Source organism: Phyllobates terribilis, unplaced genomic scaffold, assembly GCF_046119375.1.
Source record: "Phyllobates terribilis strain yellow unplaced genomic scaffold, ASM4611937v1 Scaffold_11__3_contigs__length_659146591, whole genome shotgun sequence".
In the NCBI taxonomy this organism is placed as follows: Eukaryota; Metazoa; Chordata; class Amphibia; order Anura; family Dendrobatidae; genus Phyllobates; species Phyllobates terribilis.
This window is the reverse complement of record NW_027362771.1, coordinates 475,497,612-475,517,372: the sequence shown is the minus strand read 5'-3', so window position 1 is coordinate 475,517,372 and position 19,761 is coordinate 475,497,612. Positions and strand designations below refer to the sequence as shown.

Sequence of the window (19,761 nt, the reverse complement as noted above, 5' to 3'; positions counted from 1 at the left end):
TAAAGGGGGTGCTCTGGTAAAGGGGGTGCTCTGGTAAAGGGGGTGCTCTGGTAAAGGGGGTGCTCTGGTAAAGGGGGTGCTCTGGTAAAGGGGGTGCTCTGGTAAAGGGGGTGCTCTTGCAAAGGAGGTGCTCTTGCAAAAGGGATGCTCTGGTAAAGGAGATGTCCCAATGAACTGGTGTATACATCAGTCACAAGTGGAGTTTCAGTGAAGGCTGAACTCTACTCTTTGGGGTAAAATAATTAGCTTGTATTCATTACTTTGCTTCTTTATGATTTCTTCTCTGCTTTTTTCATGATACACTGCATAGAAAAACATTCTTATAGGCTAATTTTTATGTCATGTTACTGTTCTATGATCTTTCTACATTGAGAATTTGCATCCTTTTAATTATCAAGATTTTTTACATTGGGAATGGGTCCCTGATTTTGAGGTTTGATATGAAAGGCAGTGAGAACAAAGAAGGTGTTACCAAGGATTAGAAAGAGTTCTGCCTTTTTCCAGAAACTCTTGTCCAGAGGCAGTGTGAAGTGTTGCAGATCACCCTTTCAAATTTTAAGGATTAATTCACACAATCGTATAATGACTGTATTTTCTCATCCGTATCAGACTGTATTCCCACAATGAGTGAGTTTTTGACGCTATACATTTTCACTGCATCCAAAACACAGTTTCAGCAAAGTGGATGGGATTTATAGAGATCTCCTGCCCACTGTGCTTTTTTTTTCTACACCTTATAAACTGACTTGCGGTGCGAGTTTCAAATACGCAACATGTCAATTTGTCTTGCGGGTACACTGAATTTTCCCCTTCTCCCATGACAGCACCACCTGAGAGAGTGTATCCGCCCACCAAGGACAGGAACCTACTGAATAAAAAGGCGGTACCTCTCCTCCGCATCAGTTTTTGGTTCCTGTCCCTGATGGGAGCCTCACCAGGTGGTACCTCACGTACCTGGATTATGGACGGTGCGGCCTGGAGGCCGTGGAAGCAGCAGATGGTCCCTGTTCCCAGCCCGTCTGGCTGCTGCCCGGGTCTGTGTGTGGGGAGGAGGTGCTGTTTTCCTTCGGATGCCTCCCCGCGTGCGCCGGGGCCTGCGGCCGGGTCTGCGCCTCGCAAAGATGAACAGAGCGCGCCGGCCGGCAGGTCTTCCGGGCTGAACACGTGGAGGTCGCGTCGCACCCTGTGACGGAGCGCGCCGGAAGTCCGGGCTGCGCACGCGCGGGGTGCTGACGCGCCCTATCACGGAGTGCGCCGGAAACCGGGTCTGCGCATGCGCGGGTGGGAAGCTGTCATCCCGCTGCAAGCGCGCCGGGTGCCGCTGGGCTGCGCACGCGTAGAGGCAGGTGGATCTGCGGGTAGCGCGCCAGCTGGCTAAAATTAAAAAAAAAAAAAAAAAAAGGGGTTAAACATGGGACTAGCCACCAGTACTCTTAAGGTACAGGTATCTGCTCTGGGGGCACTGTATAATTATGACTTGGCAGCAAATAGATGGATCATTAGATTTATTAAAGCCTGTCATAGATCCAGACCTATTCCTGTTCCAAGAATGCCTCCTTGGGACCTTAATTTAGTTCTGGAAGCATTAACCAAACCTCCCTTCGAGCCCTTAGAGAAGGTTTCAGAAAAAATCTTAACTTTAAAGACTGCGCTATTGGTGGCCCTGACATCAGCTCGTAGAGTCAGTGACTTACACGCACTATCCATTAACCATCCATTCACTCAAGTATGTATGGATAGAGTAATCTTAAGACCAGACCCGGCCTATCTTCCAAAGGTAGCCTCCAAGTTCCATAGGACTCAAGTAATCACTCTCCCTTCCTTCTATCCTAATCCTAGGGATTCTGAGGAATATAAGCTTCACACCTTAGATGTTAGGAGGGTGTTAGTCCAGTATTTGGAAGTGACAAAAGCCTGGAGAAAGAGTGACGCTTTATTTATATCCTTTCAGGGGGCTAGGAAAGGACTTAAGGTTACAAGGGGGACCATAGCTAGATGGGTCAGGGATACTATTACCTTAGCCTACTCTTCTAGCAATCTGCCGGTTCCTGAGAACCTGAAGGCCCATTCCACCAGAGCGGTAGCTGCTTCCTGGGCTGAGAAGGCGGATGTGCCCATCGACATTATATGTAAGGCGGCAACTTGGTCATCCCCTGCTACATTTTACAAACATTACCGTCTTGACCTTTCCTCTTCTACTGATCTGTCCTTTGGTAGAAGGGTGTTGCAAGCGGTGATCCCTCCCTCTGGTATTTAATCTCTATAAATCTCTCAGGTGGTGCTGTCATGGGAGAAGGGGAAAAGATCCTAGTTACTTACCGGTAACGGGATTTTACAGAGCCCATGACAGCACCCTATTAATTCCCTCCCCTTTATCACTGTGGTGTGCACTTTTTTTAAGGTGTTTAGTACATATGTTGAGGTGGTGGTTATGTATTAACCTGTCTTCGGAGGCCCTCTCATGCTCTGAAACAAAAAACTGATGCGGAGGAGAGGTACCGCCTTTTTATTCAGTAGGTTCCTGTCCTTGGTGGGCGGATACCCTCTCTCAGGTGGTGCTGTCATGGGCTCTGTAAAATCCCGTTACCGGTAAGTAACTAGGATCTTTCATGTGCAGATCTTCCCAATAGAATTGCACTAGGTGCAGAAAATACACAGGTAAAAAAAATCATGCATTTCTGCTGTGGAATGCCACTAAAACTGCATCAAATACTCATTTGATTGTATCAAAAGTTTTTCAAATCCAAAGTACAGGAAGTATAAAATACAAAGCAGCTTTATGTAAAGCATAACTTACTAACGAGACAAAAACACAGTGTCAAAATCACATGGAAAACATATAATTAAAAAATAAAACATGTAAAAATGCAATTAAATAACACAAGTAACCTAATTTACATAAAAGGTGCAGAAAATCTGCAACGTCACAAACTCCTCAAATTCTCATATCGGGAATTTAGCTGAACAGACAAATCTCAGCCCGACCACTGGTTTTGTGACCTGACCGAACAGCATCATACAGTGGGTACGGAAAGTATTCAGACCCCTTTACATTTTTCACTCTGTTTCATTGCAGCCATTTGGTAAATTCTGAAAAGTTCATTTTTTTTCTCATTAATGTACACTCTGCACCCCATCTTGACTGAGTACATTGTGAGCTGTGAGGTCTTGTATAAACAGGTGTGTGCCTTTCCAAATCAAGTCCTATCAGTTTAATTAAACACAGCTGGACTCCAATGAAGGAGTAGAACCATCTCAAGGAGGATCACAAGGAAATGGACAGCATGTGACTTAAATATGAGTGTCTGAGCAAAGGGTCTGAATATGTGATATTAATAATGTGATATTTCAGTTTTTCTTTTTTAATAAACTTGCAAAAATTTCTACATTTCTGTTTTTTTTCAGTCAAGATGGGGTGCAGAGTGCACTTTAATGAGAAAAAAAAATTAACTTTTTAAAATTTACCAAATGGCTGCAATGAAACAAAGAGTAAAAAATTTAAAGGGGTCTGAATTTTTTCCCTACCCACTGTATATGCTTATTTATAGCGTTAGTTCTGATTTGGAGATCCTCAAATTAACTGTGAATTTCAGCCATAATACAGACAAGAAAATATGGCCACTATTTGGGTAACTCTTCCCAAAGTCTGTCCTAATATCCTGCATAGAAAACTACGGGTGATTCCGAACCCAAGAGTGGATTAAAAAGAAAGTATCATCCTCTTCAGATTTTTCCTTATTTTTGGATCTAATGTTGTTTGGCTTAAAGTGGCACAAAAACTGCATACAGGATTCCAGCCTAGAAATGATCTGCAATGCTAAATACAGCCTATGTACAGGAGAGGCACTGTTGATCCTGGACACCTCCTATAACAGAGTAGAATGGGAATATAACCCACATGTGACTTGAAGCTGGGGTGTCGGTAGATTAAAGTCATACCGGGGGCATCATTGCTGGCACCAAGAGATCAGAGCAATAGACAAGAGGCAGGGTCTGTTCTCCTGGTGCTCTATGCTAACTATGCTATGGAGTTAAATATCTGAACTATATTTTTTTCCAGTTATTTTTACTTATATTTTGTATAAAAAATGACACTTGTTTCCCTTCATTACTAATTCATATGAAAGTGATATTTTGTGAACTTTATTTTAGCAATTCCTTCTCTTCAGCCTTTCAGGGTCAATGTGCATGCCGGAGTGTGACCATGGGACGTTCTATAATATGGCTGTGATGAAATGTGACAGATGCCATGCTACATGCCAGTCCTGTGTGGGTAAGATATCTTTTCCCCTGGGCTAAACTTTTTTTTTTTTTCCGTACAGTCTGTCCGCTATGTAGTCACAAACAGATCTGGGCACTCGCTTTATTATGTTGCAGAGTATTAATTTGCCCAGTTGGGAATTCACACTTCAACTTGCTAGAAGAATGACTCGTAAAGGCGGCACATATGCTTTGATTTGCTCCGATTAATTTTTCTAGGCAATGTGAGCTTTTAGCTTTGTGTCGTGAAGTGTTAGGAAAGTTGTCATCTGTTACTGTCGCTATGTAAGCATCAACTTTACTTGTGCTGAAACGAAGCGTAATGTTTGCAGTACTTTAATGAGCGAATACATACACTTTGGATTATCCGCACACTGAAACACTGAAACAAAATTTGGCTCGTATGCTTCTTTTTTTAATACAACAATGTTTATTACAATTTTTCAATATACTTGATTAGTTCCCTATAGAATAAACGTACTTTAAAAAAAAAAAAAAATCTTGTACCGCAACTTCAGTGGAAATGAAATGAAAATTAAGGGCAATGGTTAAAGGCTAACCGTTAATTTAATTTTTATTATAGTTCAATAATTCACATGAAAATAATAAACTTTGTAATATATCTTATCAGAGAAATCAGTCTTTTTTTTCTCCTCCAGGACTGATCATTTATTCTCAAAATACTCCTTTCCTGGGTAAAATCTCTATTCAGTGAAGACTTTCTCATTACTGAGATAGGAGATGACAGTTGGTTTCTATAAGATTCTATGTAGAAGGGAAGGGGATGATGATGGTGGAGCTCTGCTTCTAGCTTCTCCCTCCTCCTCTCCGCTCCCTTCTACATAGAATCTTAGGAGATGACAGTTGCTACTGATAGGATTTTCTTTAGGAAGGAGGCGCTAAAGGCAGAGCTCCTTCCTTCTACATACAAGATGGCAGTTGGTTTTTATAAGAATCTATGTAGAAGGGAGTGGGATGAAGAGGGAGGCGTTCTGCCTCTAGCTCTCCCTCCCTTCTACATAGAATCTTAGATGACAGTTACTGCTGATAAGTCTATGTAGAAGGGAGGAGCTAGAGCCAGAACTCCTCCCTCCTCATCCCCTCCCTTCTACATAGAATCTTAGGAGATGGCAGGTGCTGCTAAGAGTCTGTGTAGAAGGAAGGCGGAGGGAGGCGCTAGAGGCCGAGCTCCACCCTCCTCATACCCCTACCTTCTACATAGAAGATGGTAGTTGGTTTTTATAAGATTCTATGTGGAACGGAAGGGAGATGAATAGGGAGGAGCTCTGCCTTTAGCCATAGCTCCCAACCGTCCCATATACAGCGGGGCAGTCCCAATTTTGAGACTCTCTCCCGCTGCCACAGTTAGGATCTACTTGTCCCGCACGGTAGTGAAAAGTAGCCGTCACGCCTCCTCTCACTTTGGGCCACACCCCTGCTCACTTTGGGCCACGCCCCCTCACACACCTTCCTACCTATGAACTTGACAGTGATCCTGCAGAGCGTGCGGCATCCTACACTTGTGTCCTGTGAGCAGTCAGAGCGCTGTGTGCCTGCAGAAGAGGAGACAAGTGGTCATACAGCCCTTCTGTCTGCTCCTCAATGTCCCCATGTGCCGGCAGTAGACAGCAGTGAAGAAGCAGCCTGGACAGAGCACACTGGCACTGCTGCTGGGGGTGATTGTTTGTTTTTATTTGGTCAGTGATAGAGATTAGTGGAGGACATGGTCGCCTGCCTGGCAGAGAAGAGCTGCTGGGTCCTAGCTGTACACCCAGTTCAGTGCTGCTAGTAACCTCTCTCTCTCTCTGTAACTGCAGCTCCTATGGAGACTTGGGTACAGGGTGCAGTGGAAAATGTGCAAAACCACACATGACCTTTCTGGTGACAAATCCTGTGGGAAAAAATAATTATAGTGTCTATCCACACCCAATGTCATATCGGACTGTAGTGTACCTCAACATTAGGGCTGCGTTCACACGTGCGTATGTTTTCTCATGCAAGAGAAGCTGGCCAATTATGCTAATGACACTCAGATCAAACTCTGATTCGAGTGTCATCGCAGCACAGGTACGGAGAACATAATTTCTGCATCTTCATAGCCAGCCTCGGACTGCACTCCCATAACATCCAAGTGCAGTCTGATGTTTCAGCCATAGACTTGTGTGGGTGCGCATGATCCGAATATTGGATGGACTCAAACATACTCTGAATCAGCATGAGAAAAAAATTACAGATTTGCACTGCCCCATAGTATAACATTGGGCCAAGTGTTATCTGATAAAACATCAGCGTTATATGCCAGTGTGAGCGAGCTCTTATAATTATAAAAAGGCTTGTGAGTTTTTTGCAGGCTTAGACATGTTGTGCTCTGTCTGGCCTCCGCTTCGGCAATGTCCACCTTTCTGAGGTGGGCACAAGTGCTATCGACCATGCTTTTGTGCGCGGCTCAGAGAGGTGGACGCTGCTAAACGTGAGGTCAGATAAAGCACAAAGTGACTCCATCTGACTCCTAAAAATCAACAGCCCCGTCACAGGTTGTGCTATTATCCTGTTTTTCAGGGCTTCAGACAGAAGCCCTGATGGAGCAACTGTTGTGGGTCACGCTTCTCAAGAGTTCAGCAGACATGCCCAACAATAAGTTGACTGTATTCTCTAATTGCTCCCATTAACCAAAAGCCCAAAAGCACAATATACAGTACGTACCTGTCATGTAATGTGCAGCTTTTACATAGTGCAGATGTAGGTGACAGATCGGCTTAAAAATACAATTTTGTAGTTTAAAATATTCGTATTTAAAAGTAACAACGGAGTTTGCATTTATATTTTTTACCCCTTTATGACATGTGCCATAATAGTACGACACACGTCATAACCCCCTCTTTGATGCTAAGTCCGGCACTAAGCCTGCACCTTTCCGGGCACATGTCAGCTGATCTATAAAGCTGACATGTGCCCGCAACAGCCGCGGGTGGAATCGCGATCCACCCACGGCTGTTAACTAGTTAAATGCTGCTGTCAATCACTGACAGTGGCATTTAACTTGCGCTTCCGGGAAGCGCGGCATTGGCCTTGCCCATCGGCGACCCCATCACATGATCGTGGGTCGCTGATGAATTGGCATGACAACCCAGGGTCTGCAGGAGACCCCAGTGGTTGTCACTGCTAGATTGCTATGAGCGCCGCTCATAGCAAGTGAGCAATTCTGCTACACACAGGCGATCTGATCATCGCCTGTATGTATTACAGGAGAACAGACAAGTGCTGCTTCTAGTCTCCCATGGAGACTATTGAAGCATGCAAAAAGTGTAAAAAAAATAAATAAATAATGAAATAAAAAAAAAAGTTTTAAAAAATGTAAAAGTTTAAATCACCCCCCTTTCGCCCCATTCAAAATAAAACAATATAAAAAAAAAAACATACACATGTTTGGAATTGCCCGATCTATCAATTTAAAAAAAATTAATCCGATAAGTAAACTGCATAACAAGAAAAAATTCAAAACACCAGAATTACATTTTTTTTTTAGTCGCCACAACATTGCAATAAAATGCAAAACATCGGATCTACCTCAAAATTCAATATCAATAAAAACATCCTCTCAGCGCACAAAATATAAGCCCTCACCCGGCCCCAGATCCCTAAAAGTAGAGACGCTACAGGTCTCAGAAAATGGCACAATTTTTTTTAGCAAATTTTGGAATTTTTTTTCACCACTTAAATAAAAAAGAACCTATACATGTTTGGTATCTACAAACTCGTAATGACCTGGAGAATAACAATGGCAGGTCAGTTTTAGCATTCAATGAATGTGGTAAAAAAAAACTCTGGAATTGCAGTTTGTTTGCAATTTCACCGCACTTGGAATTTTTTCCTGTTTTCCAGTACACAATATGGTAAAACCAGTGATGTTGTTCAAAAGTACAACGTGTCCTGCAAAAAGTAAGCCCTCACACGGCCATATTGACCGAAAAATAAAAAAGCTGTGGCTCTGGGAAGAAGGGGAGCAAAGAAAACGCAAAAACTGAAAATGGCCCGGTTGTTAAGGGGTTAATTCTTTACTTGTTGGAAATATTTTTTTTTCTGTTTTTAATTGTGTACAAAACAATGTGATCGGTGATCGGCAATCCTGAATGGGTGTGGCTGGGGGTGTGGATATGTGTCTGGTTAGGGGCGTGGTTTAAAAATTGCCATGGCGCATTGCCTGCGTCACAAACTTTATCCGTCTTTTCCTTCTTTAAAAGTTGTAAGGTATGCCTTTAGCATCTTCCTCCCCCTCCCTTCTACATAGAATCTTAGGAGATGACAGTTGCTGCTGATAAGATTCTATGTGGAGGGAGGAGCTAAAGGCAGAGCTCCGCCCTCCTCACACCCCTCCTTTCTACATAGCAGTTGATTTTTATAAGATTCTATCTCCTATCTCTGTAATATAACAATCTGTCTTCACTGAATACAGATTTTACCCGGGAATTGAGAATTTTGCAGACTAATGATCAGTTCTGGTGAAGAAGTGGATTTCCCTGATGTATTGCTACAAAGTTTATTTTCACAATAAAAATTGAAATGACTGTTTAAGCAAGAATAAACTGCGTTTGTAAAGCTTAAATGTGCCACGTAACTGAGCACAGGCCTATTGTGCCCTGTCTACTGGTGTTTCTCCATATTGTTTCCCCATATCTGCTCCAGAGGATGCCAGTGGTGTTCCTTGGATCAGATTACTGAAATATTCTGCGCTCTTCCTGTTTATGTAGTAGGGGCATCATTTCAGCTCTGATCCTGGTAGAAGGACGCTTGTCTTCTTTGTGGCTTTGCCACACACACACAGTTTAGGAAGTGTCTGGGTGGCCCATTTTCCCCTTGATGTGAGCCTATGTTGGAAGAGCTGAGACGCGTTTCCAGATTTTACTACATTAAGGCAGGATGACGGAGGGAAAGTTTGAGCTTTACCCGATTTTATATTAGAGCCACAAACTCATTAGCAGACAAGCAAATCCTTGATGCCTTCATTACTTTGGCAGTTCCATGATTAATGCAATGACCTCACATATGTGGGAAGTCTTCTGTCATTTCCACCCAACAAGCTTAGAGTAAATGAAGTGTTACCTGAATGCACTGCGAGCATGCTAGCTCATTCAGACATTTCCTCCTACGAAGCATCTGTGTCTGTAATCGCACAGCATCTTTGATTGCAATTTCCATTATTTGCCTTTTATTCCATCTGATATTTCGCTAAAGCTGCTGTCGATAATTCCATTATTACGGCTAACCAACCGCGGTTCTGCTGTTTTGATATACCTGGATTGGTACAATTTATTTGAATTCTCGTTCTCCTTAGGAAAAGTCTACAGAAAGTCAAAGATTTTAAGCAATGCTTTTTTAAGTAACCACCCAAAGTTCAATTTCAAAGAAAACGTAGCTACCTGGTAAAGCGAGTCATATGCAATAGAGTGTCATCCAAAATCGCTTATTCTGTCAGGATATAATGTGTACAGGCAGTGACTTAGCAAGTGGCGGCCATAAGGATAGTTCACCTGGTCACTAAGTTCTATGAAGGTGTAAAATTGACCCCAACGCCATTGTCAAATGATGCAAGAGGACCTGCGTTGGGTATCTCCAGTGCACTGAGCCGTGCCAGCAAGCACTTTTTCTTCTAGAAGTGGCCCAAGGGCTCAGTGAGTAGCCTGTGAGCTAAAATGAGTATAGTAGCTGGGGTCTGTGTAGATATCTTGGTTGCTGCCCCCAGTTCCTATTAAGAGCTCAGCAGTCAAGATGAATTTGCTTTTAGTTGGTAGGCTCTGCATAGACATTGACCGAGATGACAAAGCTTTCAGATAAGAAGTGAGCTTTGTCGTCTTGGTCACTGCCTATGCAGAGTACAGCAACAGATGACACTCTCCTCAACTGCTGAACTCTGCATAGCCGCAGTTGAGATGAGAGGCTGAGCAGCTAATGATTTAACCCATCATTGAACTCTGTGCACTGCACATGTGCTACACTGTACTCTGCTGCAATTTTCTGCTTTTCCTCTCACTTGTAATTTTGTGAGGAAAGTTAAGGATCTGCTGGGAGAGTTGCTCCAAATGTTAATTTTTTTTTTTTTTATTTTTATTTTTTTTTACAGCAGACCGTTTATAATGTATAATTTTTTATTTTCTTGTCAGCACCAAAAAGTAGGAAAAAGCCAAAGGTCAAACTATATTTACATCAGTATTTTCTTAAAATATATATATATATATATATATATATATTTATATTTCATACTGGACTAGTAGAAAGGACTCTGGGAATGCAAATAGTCCATGGATTAGGGCGAAACTTGGCGCTGGCATCCCACCCTATGCCACACTTCCCATTCCTAGGGGATTGTCAGCAGCTTATTCCACACTCATTATTGACTATAACAAGCAGGCTTTCCCAGTTTTGCTTGCTTGTGAGGTAGTTGGCTGAGTAGGACTTCGATCGAGCGAGCTGCCTGTCTTTTTTGAAGGTTCTCTGGGTATTTCTAACCAGAGATGATCTTGTTTGCAGAGTTTTGTCTTGGAAACCACAGAAATATATAGCATGCAGTTTAGTTGAAAGAAAACAAACACAACTGTATTGTGGCCATAATTCCCCATCAGACCACTGGTATTGTCACCCGAACTGACAGCTTCGTCTCTGCCTATGTTTATTTGCAATGGTCTTCATACTGTTCTATTTTAATTGCATTTTTTGGTTGTCAGGAACTGGCAAAGATCAGTGCACACAGTGTGCCAAGGACTTTCATCTGCATGACTGGCGTTGTGTCCCAACCTGCAGTCCTGGCTTTTATTCCGAGGAAGTGCCTGGGTTACCACACAAAGTATGTCGAAGGTGAGTTTTTCCTGTTTTTGATTAAAAATCTAAAAAATAAAGGTGTTGCCATACCAGGGCAGCCATTTTCCAAAATATAGATTAGCTAGATGCACAATGACTTACTGATCACTAGCAAGTAAAACACCGATGATCTGCTCTCATCACGGGGGAAGCTGAAAAATCCTCGAAAACAAATCACTATTAAGTTGACCTCTGCTTTGCCTATAAAACAGGGATTACCTTATTGAGCTCTTCTTATGATGCTGTAGGATATAAAGGTAGGCTGGTGGTGCGACTCCTTTTAAAGGTAAACCTCTAGCCAGAAATAATCTTCTGCTATGTCGTAGGTACATGCCAAGCCCCATTGGGGGCGTCGTGACTAATGAGCTGTGATGCTGGACAATATAAGAAAAGCACAGTTAATGTGAGCAAACCTGAGAATGTTAAAAAAAAAAAAAAAAAAAAAAAAAATCTACATTTTCTGAATGTATTTAATTTCTCCAAAATTTATGAAAATTGGTGTTAGTCCATCCCTTGATTTACTCTTCTCCATGTATTTAAAGTTGTTGCTAGTCTTTGATTGCTTTTTGTTCTGTATCTTTGTCACCAGCTCTACACGTTCCATTTCATTTTCTCCATAATATCACATCCCAAACACTCATACCAGTGCAGATTCTTTGGGAAAATGAGTTTTCGCTCAGAGAAATACATGGTTAGGAAATATGCTCTATGTAACCATCTCTTCTGCTGTCTAGGTGTGAAGAGAACTGCCTGATCTGTGAGGCCACAGGGAAAAATTGTGTCAAATGCAAAGAAGGCTACAGCCTACTCAGCGGATCATGTGTCACGAATCACACCTGTACCAATGGTGAGTCTTAGGCCTTTAGTTATATTATTATTTTTTTTTTGTTCAGTGTTTTCATCAGTGTGTTCATAAGCCAAAATCTGGAGTGTAACCCAGAGAGAAAAACTGTAAAAGATTTACACCTCATCTGTGTTCTGGAGTAATTTCTAAGTTTGGCTTACAAATGCGGATCAAATATCCTCTAAAAATATTGATCTGTGTATAAGACATTATTATTAAAGGGAACCTGTCATCTAAAAAATACTATTAATCTGCAGACATAGGATTAATCTGCAAGTTTATAGCATTTTGAAGTGTTGCCAATTTTCACAATGGCTACTGGACCCAATATTAGACTTCTGTTCTTCACATGAACAATAGCTGCAATAGACCTACTCAGATCCTATTTTTGTGTAGGGGGATTTTCTGAGCATGCTCTAGCCTGGGGAAAAGTCATTGTGCAGAGAGGGGGATGAGGTGAGCTCTGACCATCACCTATTGCGAATAGTGGATCCTGTTTGTTATCAAATATAGAGAGATTTCAAAGGTGATTAATCAAGATTCTCTCCAGCTTCGATGAGGGTTTTTTTGAGTGGACGCTCCTGATTCGTTAAGAGGCTCAAGCCTCTTAATGAATCGGGCAAGGGGCATAGTGGTATACGCCTCGCCACAAATATTACTGCAGCACTTGCTAGAGTAAGATTCGTGGCGTAGCAATCGCCCCTGCTCACCATGAATTTGACAAGCAGTGGTCAACACATCCCGTCACTCTCCCGTCTCTGAGAATGGCGTGAAACCACCAGAAGTCACATTTTTTGGTGCAGCCTCGTGTTACACATAAAAGGCGAGACTTTGCGAAGCTTTTTTTCCCCAGAGATCTGGCGAAAAAGCTTTGATGAATTGGCTTCCTTCAGCTTTCGTTGTAATTCTGTCAATTATGATGATGAGACTGCTGAAAGTTCTCTGCACCAAACAATAGGTACGAGTGTAGTATAACGCCTAGTGTGAAACTTGCATGTTCTTTTTTAGTGTTGGAAAATTGAATAAAAAAAAATATACAGTGAGGAAAATAAGTATTTCATACACTGTCGATTTTGCAAGTTTTCCCACCTACAAAGAATGAGGTCTGTAATTTTTATCGTAGGTACACTTCACCTGTGAGATACAGAATTAAAAAAAAAGAAAAAAAAATCCAGAAAATCACATTGTATGATTTTTACATAATTTGCATTTTATTGCATGAAATAAGTATTTGATACAATAGAAAAACAAAACGTAATATTTCGTACAGAAACCCTTGTTTGCAATTAGATGTCAGACGTTTCCTGTAGTTCTTGACCAAGTTTTCACACACTGCAGCAGGGATTTTGGCCCACTCCTCTATACAGATCTTCTCCAGATCTTTCAGGTTTTGGGGCTGTCGCTGGGCATCATTGCGTTTAAACTCTCTCCAAAGATTTTCTATTGGGGTTCAGGTCTGGAGACTGGCTAGGCCACTCCAGGACCTTGAAATGCTTCTTACGGAGCCACTCCTTAGTTGCCCTGGCTTTGTGTTTTGGGTCACTGTCATGCTTGAAGAACTAGCCTCAGCCCATCTTCAATGCTCTTACTGAGGGAAGGAGATTGTTGGCCAAAATCTCACCATATGTGACCCCATCCATCCGCCCTTCAATAGGGTGCAGTCACCTGTCCCTTTTGCAGAAATGGTGTTCTTAGGGTTGTACTCCTCCTTCTTTCTCCAAACACGGCGAGTGGAGAAAAAGTTCTATTTTGGTCTCCTCTTACCACATGACCTTCTCCCATGCCTCCTCTGGATCATCCAGATGGCCATTGGCAAACTTCAAACGGGCCTGGACATGTGCTGGGGTGAGCAGTGGGACCTTGCTTGCCCTGCAGGATTTTAATCCATGACGGCGTAGTGTATTACGAACGGTAATGTTTGAGACTGTGGTCCCAGCTGTCTTCAGGTCATTGACCAGGTCTTCCAGTGTAGTTCTGGGCTGATTCCTGACCTTTCCCAGAATCATCCTTACCCCACGAGGCATGCTCTTGCATGGAGCCCCAGAGCAAGGAAGATTGACAGTCATCTTCAGTTTCTTCCATTTTCTATTAATTGTGCCAAGATTTGTTGCCTTCTTACCAAGATGCTTGCCTTTTGTCCTGTAGCCCATGCCAGCCTTGTGTAGGTCTACAGTTTTTCTCTGGTGTCCTTAGATGGCTCTTTGGTCTTGGCCATGGTGGAGAGGTTAGAGTGTGATTGAGTGTGTGGACAGGTGTCTTCTTACAGGCAACAAGCTCAAACAAGTGCAATTAATACAAGTAATGAGTGCAGAGTAGGATGGCTTCTTAAATAAAAACTAACAGGTCTGTGAGAGCCAGAATTCTTGCTGGTTGTAGGTGAGCAAATACTTATTTCACGCAATAAAATGCAAATTAATTATGTAAAAATCATACTATGTGATTTTCTGTTAATTTTTAGATTCTGTCTCTCAGTTGAAGTGTACCGACGCTAAAAATTACAGACCTCTCCATTCTTGGTAGGTGGGAAAACTTGCAAAATAGGCAGCGTATCAAATACTTATTTCCCTCGTATATACATTTAACATTAAAACTTGATGTAAACAATAGGTCTTCTCTGATTACTTATTATTTTTAAATATCTGTTATTTGTCAGAGCAAAGTATACTCATATGTTATTTAGACAATAACTTTTCAAATGTACATGATGGATGCCTCCGTGTAATCCAAAATCTCCAAAGACTAAGGTTAAACTTATCACAACCCACGCCTGACATGTAATCCCAAATGTAGTTTAATTCTAGAAAATCAGTTCTCTACAACCTTTCTATCATGATGACATTATAATATGCTGATGTTTTGCTTTGTTTTTCCCTGTGAATTAGCGGATGAAATGTTCTGTGAGATGGTTAAGTCCAGCAAACTCTGCGAACGGAAACTATTCATCCAGTTTTGCTGTCGGACTTGTATGCTGGCAGGCTGACCCTTCAAAGTGACTGCTGCTGACGTAGCATCCAGAACACCCTCTTCTGGCAATGGTGCTATCCTGAGTACATTAATCCATTTCATGCCAAGGCTGATTGTCAGTGAATGGGTTAAGAGGCCGTCTGCTTGACAATAGCCCCCGATGTGTTGTATTGCTAAACATTGACCATACAAAAAGTTTCTGGAAGGGATTCTGGATAAATCGTCCTGTATTCGTTGCCCGATCTTCCAGCACCATCGCTTATCTGCTCCAAAATGAAGACCGAGCAGCAATATATATTCCAGTATGCTCTGAAAGGGAGGAGCGCAGCCGTATCAATTTGGGGTGGACTTTTCTTTATTGTGCCAATATTCCCAGAAGAAAGAAGAAACACGTGTCTTGTATACGTACATGGGGCTGCCTGTAAGTTTCAGATTGGACGTCTACCTTGTACTTCTGTAGAGTTGTCATGGAGCGTCTCCCTATGCCGATGGATATTATTGGGTTGGTTGGATCACTTTAATAGCTGCTATATAATTTCATTGGTCTCATTTTTTTAGGGCATGTACAGTAGACTGACACACAACTCCTTATTTTTACCTGTTGGAGATCCCATGAATCTACAAACAGTAGTAGGACATGTAGTACATACTGTGCGTCTTGAGGATTACATAAGGAATATTTCATCTGTTTCCACTATGCACACACCTCCAGCATATTCTGTGTCTGTCTTGTAATAGTTTCATTACGTTTTTACATACATGAGGAATAAGTTCTGTACTTGCATATCTTCATATTGCCATCCCCCAGCTATGGAAGTGAGTATTTAGATTTTTGTGCATGTTTTCACCATTGTGATGGCTGCTTTCAATACTAGGGAACTGCTGTCAGGCTGGGGATGTGCTGTCTACACCCTTGAGATCTATCGACCTTCACTCGTCTCCCAACATAAAAAATATGTATAGAAATAAACAGCAGATACTTTAAAGGGGTCTCCCGGACAATGATATCAATGACCTCGTGGTGTTGAACATCTGGCACATGCCACGATCAGCTGTTACCAGGTCTAGCTGTGGTTGGAAAAAGGGCTGTGGAGTCGGAATCGGTATAAAATGGACCGACTCCGACTCGAACTCCTAAAATATATAATAAATTGGGTACAGGAGTTCAATGGAGATTGTGGGGAATATTTTTTCATAAGAATTTGGGAAAGTTATGAAATGTCCTATAAATGTCTGTCCTATTCCTGATCTAAGGGTCTAGACTTTTACCTGAGATTAATCTGTGCTACAGTAAATTTATCACTTAAACATGAGCCATGTACGAGGGAGTCGTGGAGCAGGAGTTGGTGTAATGGAAATTGAGGAGTCTGAGTCGGAGGTTTGGCTTACCGACTCCACAGCCCTGGTTGGAAATATAGACCCCAGATTCTTGAAGTTACTTTTCTATTTTTGTCTTATGATATTGGCTTACGTTTTTTTTAGGCCAAATTCTTAAAAATGGCCAATGGGGTTCGTGAATTTCAAAAATGGTTTTTTTTTCTTTAACAACTTTGTTTAGATAAATTCTAAACGGGATAAAAATTTTTGCGTTTTTTCGCATTCTCACACCATTTATGCCCTGCTCTGAAAAAGTGGGCATAGTTGGGACATGGGCGTGACGAGTGGCAGCATTCACTGTGCCAGAAATCTTACCAGCATGGACTGGAGTAGGATTTGTGGCTAGGCGCATGCCACATGTCAAACGCTCCCGATTCATTAAGAGGCAAGCTCCTCTTAATAAATTAGGGGCGTCTGACTCCAGCACACCCTCTCATCAAGACCGGCGTGAGCAATCCCAGTCTTTATTAATAAATGGCTAGTACATAGGCCCTGATTCATCTTGTGGCTAAACTATTATTAAAGTGAAGGGGATGTTAGCTGCAATGCCTGACAGCAGCAACTGTGCAGCCTACTGCAGTGTGTTTTTTCCAGCTTCGTACACTATGTACCTTCAGCCTGAATGGAACCTGTTAATAGCTGGTGGGAGTATGACACCTGACACCCCCAATCTGATACGGATGACCTATCCTAAGGATAGCTGATCAATATCATAGTCTTGGAGAACCCCTTTAATTGAGATGGATGCATTAATATATGCAAGGTCGTAAATACCCCTTCAATCATCGGTCTACATACACCGTTACGCCCTAAGGCTAAAGGAACAAATCCTTATCGTGACTCATATGCAACATTTTTTTTCTTAGATTTTTATTGCCACAAATTAGTAATGTGATGAAAATCTGCATCACCATCTAGCCCTAGCCTTAACTCTATACAAAATATGGCTGCTTTGTACCAAAAACTGTGCCGCAGCTGTATGTGGTATTGCATCTTGGTTGTACGTACTTAAAGGGAAGTTGTCAGCAGGTTTTTGCTGCCTCATCTGAGAGCAGCATAATGGAGGAAGAGAGACCCTGAGTCCAACGATGTATCACTTAGTTTAGTAAGTGCAACAGTTATCATAGTTTTTAGATGAAGCAGAGCTCAGAAAGATGCCCCCGCCGACACCACAGCTTTTTATGTACATTGACTATTGACAGTGAACTGCTTATCAGAGAAGGGGGCGTGGCCAGACCAGGGCTCACATTAGCTGTAGTCCAGGCAGCGATAATCTGCTGGTGATAAAACACTCTTCGTATTGAAACAGCAAACAGCCTAATAAGTGACACATCCCTGATATCTGTCTCTCAGCCCCTAACTCATGATGTCTTCAGATTATATACAAAAACCTGCTGACATATTCCCTTTAAGTGACGACAAACTGCAATACCCCAAACAACCTGTGGCTTGTTGGGGCAGTTATTAGAAGGAAGCTGGCACACTTCTCCTTTCTTCTACAAGACATCATTGTATTGCTTTGAGAAAAGAAATTCGCATTTTGACTCCCACCCCCACCCCCTATATGTTACTTCTATGCACACGCTCCGGAGAATCAACCCCGGATTATGAGGACCCCATCGTATTCCGCTTCCTAAACCCCTCTGAGTGGACGCAGGGATCAAGGGAGCATTGGCATTACCTGATATTTGTTTTTTTAACATATAGGAAATAAGGCTTTAGATATTCCTTTTATAGGTTGTCAATGGCAAATATCTGAGGAACAAGCAGCAAATACAAGATAAGAAACTATTGTATAATATATATTATTAAAACTTTGTTCTGGATTAACCCTTTAATATGATTACATTGTAAAGTTTTCCATTAACAAGAGTTTTCCAGGAATATTGTGAAAAAAAGTTACATTTGTATATAATATTCATTATATAAATATTTCAAAGGTCTGTCCACAATATAATCATCTATTGTAATTCAAGCTTTTTGTTTTTATGTCATGTATCGTTTGTATAGGAAACTGCCTGACGAATCATTGCCAAAATTGTACATAGGCCTTTAGAAGCCAGTCTAGTAAGCTGCCCGGCTGCTAAAGGGAGTTTAACGTATATGTCAAGTGTGTTCAGATGCTCGGCAATGTTTTTACATTTTTTTTTTTTCTTAAATTATAATGTTAAAGACCATTATTTTTCCATAAATTGTCAGTTTTGTATCAGATATACTTGTCTGGTGTTTGATTAAGGGATATGGTAAAGGCCTGACAAACCTTTTAGATATGTTTGTGTTGTATGTGATTTTTATAAAAATTTATATTCTTGTACCTTGTTAGACAGTAGATAGAAAATTATTTAGATTTGAGAGTCCTCAGTGGTTGATACTTTTTAATGGCTAACTGAAAAGATGGTAATAAATTGCAAGCTTTCGATACTACTCAGGTCTCTTCATCAGGCTAGTATAACACAAAATCTGAAGAGTCACATATTTATACACCATAAGACACAAGAGAAAAAAAAATGCAATAGGTAAGACAGGTGATGAAAAGCAGAGTTATTATGTAAGAAATAAACAGTTCTGGCTATAAATATTTTAGCAGTTAATAGATAAGGAGTGTGAAGGTTTTATTGTCGTGTGTCCAGTGTTGTGATGACCTCACAGGTCTGAGAGTCTGAGGAGAACATTCCTTAGTTGATGTAGAATGACATAAATCCATGCGACACATTCATTCCTGCTCTGAAAGTGTTAAAGGTTATCATCAGTTTATATTCTGAGACTCTTCTTTCTCTTTGAGATTTGAAGTTACCTTTTAATACTAGTAATTTCATATCTTTTATGCTGTGATCAGGGGAACAAAAATGCTTGGCTACAGGGCAAAAACTTAGAACAAGGATGAATCCTCATCGCCACACAATAAAAGAAAAAAGAATAGATCTACCTGTAGCCAAGCATTTTTGTTCCCCTGATCACAGCATAAAAGATATGAAATTACTAGTATTAAAAGGTAACTTCAAATCTCAAAGCGAAAGAAGAGTCTCAGAATATAAACTGATAATGACCTTTAACACTTTCAGAGCAGGAATGAATGTGTCGCATGGATTTATGTCCTTCTACATCAACTAAGGAATGTGCTCCTCAGACTCTCAGACCTGTGAGGTCATCACAACACTGGACACAGGACAATAAAACCTTCACACTCCTTATCTATTAACTGCTAAAATATTTATAGCCAGAACTGTTTATTTCTTCCATAATAACTCTGCTTTTCATCACCTGTCTTACCTATTGCATTTTTTTTTCTCTTGTGTGCCTTATTGTGTATAAATATGTGACTCTTCAGATTTTGTGTTATACTAGCCTGATGAAGAGACCTGAGTAGTCTCGAAAGCTTGCAATTTGTTACCTTTTAATGGCTAACTGAAAAGATGGTATCAACCACTGAGGACTCTCAAATCTAAATATTTTTATAAAATTTA

At 41.3% G+C, this 19,761-nt stretch overlaps 1 protein-coding gene across 1 annotated transcript in view; it reads left to right on the top strand.

Annotated features, from left to right (window-relative positions):
• Positions 1-18,506, top strand: part of PCSK6 (proprotein convertase subtilisin/kexin type 6) — a 284,703-nt gene extending 266,197 nt beyond the window's left edge. Inside the window, exons 18-21 of the mRNA XM_073653390.1 lie at positions 4,170-4,273; positions 10,980-11,109; positions 11,847-11,959; positions 14,839-18,506. Coding sequence (XP_073509491.1) covers positions 4,170-4,273; positions 10,980-11,109; positions 11,847-11,959; positions 14,839-14,936 — 445 coding nt within the window. The 3' untranslated portion in view covers positions 14,937-18,506. The remainder of the gene's footprint in view (positions 1-4,169; positions 4,274-10,979; positions 11,110-11,846; positions 11,960-14,838) is intronic.
• Positions 18,507-19,761: the final 1,255 nt, after the last annotated feature.